Source organism: Oryza glaberrima, chromosome 2 (genome assembly GCF_000147395.1).
Source record: "Oryza glaberrima chromosome 2, OglaRS2, whole genome shotgun sequence".
Classification (NCBI taxonomy): Eukaryota; Viridiplantae; Streptophyta; class Magnoliopsida; order Poales; family Poaceae; genus Oryza; species Oryza glaberrima.
The window spans coordinates 17,554,759-17,562,331 of record NC_068327.1 but is presented as its reverse complement, the minus strand read 5'-3'; the positions used below and the strand labels follow the sequence as shown (position 1 = coordinate 17,562,331).

The 7,573-nt window shown below is 45.4% G+C and overlaps 1 protein-coding gene across 1 annotated transcript; it reads right to left on the bottom strand.

Annotated features, from left to right (window-relative positions):
• Positions 1 to 5,048: 5,048 nt before the first annotated feature.
• On the bottom strand, positions 5,049 to 7,573 carry LOC127761544 (cytochrome P450 81Q32-like). The gene is made up of 4 exons (XM_052285851.1): positions 6,617 to 7,573; positions 6,211 to 6,541; positions 5,760 to 6,121; positions 5,049 to 5,385 (listed from the first exon to the last, which is right to left on the bottom strand). Exons 1-4 carry the CDS (start codon positions 7,237 to 7,239, stop codon positions 5,127 to 5,129), a joined length of 1,575 nt encoding a protein of 524 aa, XP_052141811.1. The 5' UTR covers positions 7,240 to 7,573; the 3' UTR covers positions 5,049 to 5,126.

The following is a 7,573-nucleotide window of genomic DNA, read 5'->3' as shown; positions in this document are numbered from 1 at the left end:
AGTACTCCTTCAGTAGGTATTTATACACAAATATAGTAATATTTATAATATCAAATTATTTTTATTAAATCAATAATTGAATATATTTTTATAATAAATTTGTGTTGGGTTGAAAATATTATTTTTTTCTATAAATTTAGTTAAACTTTAAGCAGTTTGACTTTAACCAAAGTCAAAACGTCTTATAATCTGAAACGGAGGGAGTAACTTATTATTATTTTTTTACAAAATTTAACAAGATGGATTAAAATTGATATAAGCCAACTTATAATTCCAAATTCTATATAAATGGTATGTTTAGATTGTAGTTAATATAAATCTTACCAAATTTTAAATTTTGGCGGTGTCAAAATTTTGACAATTTAACAATATTATTAAGTTTTAGCAGGATTTCTTATGTATTTAGCATGGTTTGGTAAAAAAAACTAAATGGTGCACAAATTTGACATCTTTATAAAAAATGGTATATGGTTTAAAATGGCATTAATCTGAACAGCACAAGATATAAATATGATAATTTTTATTTGAACTGCATATGTACTATTCGTTGCACGATTATTTGTTTTTCTCTCTAGTCGTATCGATCGTCTTGTATGTTTTTTTACATACTTATATCATCATTACCAATTTCTTTTAATATAGTATCTATTTAATTGTTATGGAAACAGCGGGCTGCTATGATTACACGTACGCTAGCAGGGTGTATAGAACAATAGTCATACATCACATCCCTAACACATCGCCACTAGAAATTTTTGTTGCGGAGCAGAGAAGGAAGTAGCAGACTGCGACTGATGCCGTGGTATATGTCACTCGGTGCGTAAGCTAACTAGCTTTTTCCCGATGGAAAAATGGAAGCTGCTACTAGTACACTCCCTCCGTCCTAAAATATAATAATTTTTAGCCCTTATGATTTATCATAAAATATAGCAACTTCTTCACCAACATTCTCTTCCTAACCAATCACAACCCTCCACCGTTCACTTTTCCCACCTACCTCCCATACTCATCCAATCGCAACCCTCAACCACTCACTTCTATCTACTTTCTTAATAACCGTTTTTAACTCTAAAACTTATTATATTTTGGGACGGATGGAGTACTCTTTATGTCCCATAAAAACCAACTAATATCGGATGTGACACATCATAATACTATTAATATTTACCATATCTAAATTCGTAATATTAGAATATATCATATTCGGTATTAGATTGTTTTTTATAGGATAGAGCGAGTATATGAGTAGTGATATTATTAGTATGATGTTACTTGTCGACATCAACAGTGCTATAGACACGTAGCGCAGTCACAGCCACAGCCGTAGCCAGCTTACCGAACAGGCCCACGGTATGTTTGCTCCAGAAGATTTCACCTGAATAGTGGGGTGCATGCATGCTTTTTGGTGTCAAATTGAGAGGACGCTAGGTCCAATGCAGCAAAACTACGTTCTCCGTAGCGGTGTCAAGTAAAACATTTTTAACTTTGACTATCAATAATAAAAAAATAAAAAAAACTAAATCATAAAAAATTGATGTTACTAGATTTATCTTTAAATAAATATCATAATATGTAACTCTTTTTATTTACAATATCTTATTTTATAGATATTGTTGATCAAAGTAGCATCTTAAAGACTGTGTCAAAAATTCAAAAATGCTTATATTTTAGGATGGGGGGAGTATTTCCCTAGTCGAGGCAGGGCCTCACCTCTTCACCTCCCCCACCTAGTCTTTGGCCCTAGTGGTGGCCTCCCAGAGCCCAACCGATGGTGGCTGCCTCTCCTTTTAATGTAGATGAATTTTTACAATCCTAAAGAAGGTACCATGAGGTACCAGGTACCGATCGAATCTGGTCATTGATTTCATAGGGGTAAGATAGGGAAAAGTACATTCTGTAACCGATGCTATCCGCTCATCCTTAGAGCTTATTGATGGTCCTTAAATATCAAATTCGACTATCAATTGCTAAATAAAAACAATGAAAGAATACAATAAAATGATAAACTTAGAGGTAGTTATTATTACTAACCATTTCCACAAGTCTTGGTGAATATTTGTATGCGGGTGAAATATGGATGAAAATTACCCACCTTGCGATGGAATACACCTCCGTATAATAGCACGCGAGTATACATATTGGAGGGCCCACAAATGAGTGCATAACTGACATATTCAAGGGCTAATCACCATGCACTGCCGCAAGGACCCACCAGGCAGCTTCCCGGCCAAAGTAGATGGGGAACGACGGTGCTAAGGGGTTGGCCGAACCATGGTTCGGCCGAACCACCTTTGCGGCCGCTCATTCCCACCTCCACATGGAGTTTCCCACCGACTACAAGACTTCATCTGGGCCATGCATTGGTGAAGACGGTGAATCCAAGGGTCGCCCGAACTCCTAGTTCGGCCAAACTATCATTGGCGCCCCTCACCATCTGCTTCCATGTGGAGGGCTAATGTTCACTCTCAATGACGGTTGTGGGTGAAACCGATGTCCACAACCACCATAACTGCCCTATAAAAGGATGTGTTCATCTAAATCTCAAATGGCACAACAAGTGAAGTACAGCTGACTTACACATTTAGTCTACTCTATAGTAGAGTTTTAATATAGGAAGAGAGTGAGGGGAAGCTTTGGAAGGAGTGCCCAAATGGCGGCTTTTCTCTCCGCGATGTTCTAGAGATGTTGGCCTACATTCGGGATAGTTCTGAAGGAGCGCTAGAGTTGTTGGTCCTCTCTCCAATCTTGTATCTCGAGAATGTTTCTTCGATATAAGTTATTTGTGATATCATTTTAGTATTTAGTTTACTTACTTAAGTCAGATATATTCTCATCGTTGTGGTTTCGCCGCTTAGTTTATACTGAGTGCTCTAGTACAAAGACTCTAGATAAGGAAGAAGATTTTTGCCCGAGGCTAGAGTAGTAATTAATTAATAACGTATACGTAATGTCTAGGTTAAAGGTTACCTTCGTTTATTGTGTGCTCTATAGAAAGTGAGGTAGGCGGTAGATGGTGATAGCTCTATCAGTCCCTTGTATCTCTCTACGTTTAGGTATATCATAGACCTACATGGTGGACTCGTCTTGGTAAACCAAGGGAGAGCCGTTACCCGAAGCATTCGATAGGATTAACTCCTGTTAGAGTTAATTAATTCATACGAATCATCTTTAGCCTAAGCTTACTATTCATTGTTGTCTTTGGTTGAATTATTTCTTAAATATACACACATACATATCCTGTGATTCAATACCGTTGTCATACTTATAATGGTGGTATAATAGTATCCGTGCGCTTACAGATTAATTTATATGTGACCAAATACCAACAATGCTACATTCTCTCATGAGCAAGCGCTCCAAATTGGTGGCTTTCATCCAGAAAATTTATTCGGCATGTAGAAAGTAGAGCGATTAAAAAAATCCTCTTTCCTCGAAAAAAGAATCCTCGAGGTTTAGCCAAGAACAGCCTGACGAAGCATATCATTATCACGTAGCCTTTCAGCTACAGAAAATTGCTCTTACTAAAACTCCAAAGAGTCTGAACAAAAGGGAAAGATGAACAAAAGCCATGCATCTATCTAGTAGCAGCAACTTCTCATGTCTATATTAGTGTCAATCGTACTTCTACATACTGAATAATAATACTAATATGCATCTATTTGATGCTAGCTGTTGCTGTTCAATCAAAGGTTCAGTTGTAGCTTGCTTCTCAGCATATGTTGTGATCTGCTTTCTTCTTCGTGTATGCAACATCACTCCTTGGCACCAGAAGGTTGCTGAGCGTTTCTCACTTAGTTCATACTATTTTTTTCTCTCATTAAGTCATATCACATCAATTATTTTTAGTCTTTAGATGATTAATCTATGGTCCGAATTATCTTTTTTTTCTCTCATTAAACCATATCATCTCAATTTTTTTATCCCTTGGATATATGGTCTAAATTATCTTTCTTCTTTTGTTCTTTCATAAAACCACATCATCTTACTTTCGGTGGCGGAGCCACCATGATTCCCGGGAATACCCAACACTTTTTATTAAAAAATAAGTATACTTCTAATATATACACATGTACACATATTTGTACACCTAAATCCTCAACTCTTTTATCCAAACACAGCCCAACTGGTCTCTTGCGATGCCTCCAACCAACCCGACCCACTCCGTCATGACCCATCAGACATCAATTGACCCACTTAGCCACCACTCTTCCAGACAGCCCCCTCTCGCTCTCCCTCCGTGACCCATCCCTCCCTGGCTTGGCTCCCTCGCGCCACTCCCCATTTGCAAACCCTAGGTGGCGGCGCGGCGAGACAGCAATCGGCGGCGGGAGCTAGACCGTGCTACTGTGGAAGGGGAGGCCATTGCCACGGTAGGCGGCGCCCGACACTCCGCCAAGCTAAGGCGGTCAGGTCGGTTGGGTGGCCGGTGGTCGCGAGGGGCAGGGACGAGCAACGGCTCAGCGCTTAGACGGGAATACCCAACTTTGAAATCCTGGCTCCGCCACTGCTTACTTTTCTATTTGAATCATCATCTTACATACTATTTAAATTTAAATCACATCGAATGATATAAACTTATGTTTTTATGTTTGTGTAAACTTATGTTGTTTAAGCAATCTTACATATTATTTTTACTTAATATTATAGTAAACTCCAGCCGGGGTTCCATGTTTACATAGAGTTCGTTTGCCCAGTTGACAAGCTGTTGCTCACTTGCTTGTCATTACAGTCCAAGCATCTGTGCGACCAAAGGTTGATGTCATCGGCGCAACACCGAAGAGCTTAGGAAGGTTCTCAAGCCTAGGAAGGGAGGCGAGCTGTAGTGATTCGATCTCAGTTTAATAATTCAACGTGCTTGACAGATTTAGATAAGTTCAGGACATATTCGGATTACCCCATCCCCCTTATAACACAGATTATCCATACTGTATGCAGCCAGCCAGCCACGACAATAGGATCCACTTAAGTACTTGCCAGAATTTTCTAGTTGACAAAGCCACAATTGGTAGAGGTGAATCTTGGAAATTTAAAGAAGATGAACAGCCCAATTATCTTTGAAACCGCACTTGCCCGATTATTCCTTACATTACAAAAGTTGAACAACAAATTATTTTTTATGGTGCTGACTAAATCTTCGTAAGAAGATCAACCATGGAAGCTCGAGGTTGATAGAGGGCCTCGAGAGGCAACTCCTTTGGCATTGTAAGGCCAGAGCACTCCCTCATGTCAACCAGCTCTTCCCCAACCCTTTCCCAATCAAAACACTGGATCAATGTCCCAAGTGCAAGTCCTACCATTTGCATCCCCAAATTCTCTCCTGGGCACCGCCGTCTCCCCATACCAAACGGGATCACCATCTTCTCTTCGTTTTTTCCATCCGCAAACCTGTTAAGATATATTCTTAGTAGTTCATAACAAGTTGTGAATGAATTTTCGTAAATGTAAAGAACATGATGAAACTTGAAAAGAACATTTATATATGTATATATATATATATATATATATACATGTACTAATTACGGGTTAATAATCCTCTTCGTTTTGGACAAGATTGATATCAAACTTTAAAATTTTTAAATATAAATAATTTCTAAAGTATTGTCTTAGAAATATAGATATCCTACTTCAATAAAAACCATAAATTTCTTTATATTTTCTATATATATTAGAATAGAAAATAGTGATTAAATTTGTTTTTAGATTATGTTATTTTAAAAAAAAACCAACGAGTATTATCGGAGGGGGAAACAGTACAGTACCTATCTGGGATGAAGGCTTCTGGTTCATCCCAAACCTGGGGATCCCTGTGAATGGCGAACGTGTTCACCAGCAGCATCGTCCCCTGGGGGACGTGGAACCCGGCGACGACGCAGTCGGCGGACGACTCGTGCGGCGCCAGCAGCGGCACCGGCGGGTACAGCCGGAGCGTCTCCATCACGACGCACCGGAGGTAGTGCAGCTTGGGGAGGTCGGCCGCCTCCAGCAGCCGCGCCGCCGGCTGCCCCACGCACGCGTCGATCTCGCCGCGAGCCCTCGCCATCGCGCCGGGGTTGTTCAGCAGCAGCGACATCGCCCACTCCACCGTCGCCGCCGACGTGTCCGTCCCGGCTTGCAGGGAGCCCTGGCCGGAGAGAGAGACGAAGTAGTTAAAGCAAGGTGTTCGTCCGGGGATGGCGCGCGGCGGCGGCGGCGGCGGCGGCCGGTACTCACGATGCAGAGGGAGCGGATGAGCTGGTCGGGGCACGAGTCGGGGTCCTTGCTCTGCAGGGAGAGGAGGACGCCGATCATGGTCCGCCGCTTCGCCGGCGCGTGGTCGTCGGAGTCGGCGTCCATGTCCTTCCTCTGGTCGTCGATCAGCCTCTGCAAGAACCTCGTCCGGCTGTCGGACAGCTCCCGCATCCGCCGCGTCATCCTGCCGGCGTCCAGCCAGCGCGCCGGCGCTGGTAGGAAGTCCCACACCGTCGACGCGCCGCTCAGCTCCATCGTCTCCTTCACCACCGACCTGAACCACCGCGCCTCCTCGCTCACCTCGTCGTCGTCGCTACATAAAACAAAGGTTACGAATGCGTCACGCATGGTGTCATGATTAATCACTCCTAATCTTGCCCGATCTTACGCGCCGTAGAAGGTCCTCTCGCAGATCATGGACATCATGGTGTTCATGAGCAGCTCGAACAGCCGCGACTTGAGCTCCACACGCGTGCGCGCCCCCGCGGCGGCCGCCGCGGCGGCCCGCCTGTAGAGGCGGCGCGCCAGGGCGCGCACCTCGCGGACGTTGACGTCGGCGAAGTGCTGCACCCGGTGCGCGGACAGCAGCTCGGTGACGGCGATGCGGCGGATGTGGCGCCAGTAGGGCCCGTAGCTGGCCGTCCCCATGGTGGACCACTCGTACGCCAGGATCTCCCCCGACGGCAGCCGCGGCCGGTTGGCGAACGCGAGGTCGTGCGGGCCGAGGCACTCCTCGGCGGCGGGCGCCGACGACACGACGGCGACGCGGCGGGACCCGAAGCGCAGGCCCATCACGGCGGCGCCGTGGCGCGCCGCGAGGCGCGCCAGGGTGCGGTGCAGCGGCCTCCGGAACAGGTGCAGGTGCCCCACCACCGGCAGCGCCACGGGCCCCGGCAGCGGCCTCCCGCCTCCCCGCCGCCGCCGCCGCCTCCACCGCCGCAGCGCCGCAGCAGCCACCACCACCGCCAGCAGCGCGACGGCGACGCTGCCGAACATCGCGTCGACGGCCATGACCTAGCTGATCGGGCGCGCGGGATCGATATGGTTGGAGTGCATGCACTGTGGTGTGTGTGCTTCGTTTGCTCGCAGGGTGGGTGCATCAGTTATACTGCTGCAATGGCGTAAAAAATAAATGAAGTCATCCGGCGGCATGTGCATGTGCCGCGCCGGTTTGGGCGGCGGCGACGAGCGGCTGACGTCGCCGGCGGTGGGCGAGCCGTGCGGGGCTCTCCGGTGTCCGGACACTGGCTCACCTCATCACTGTCGATAGGGCTAGCCAAGGACACATCTTGTCCGGTGGAGGCGGTGACACGTTGTCCCCAAGTGATTAATTATTTCTTTTTTT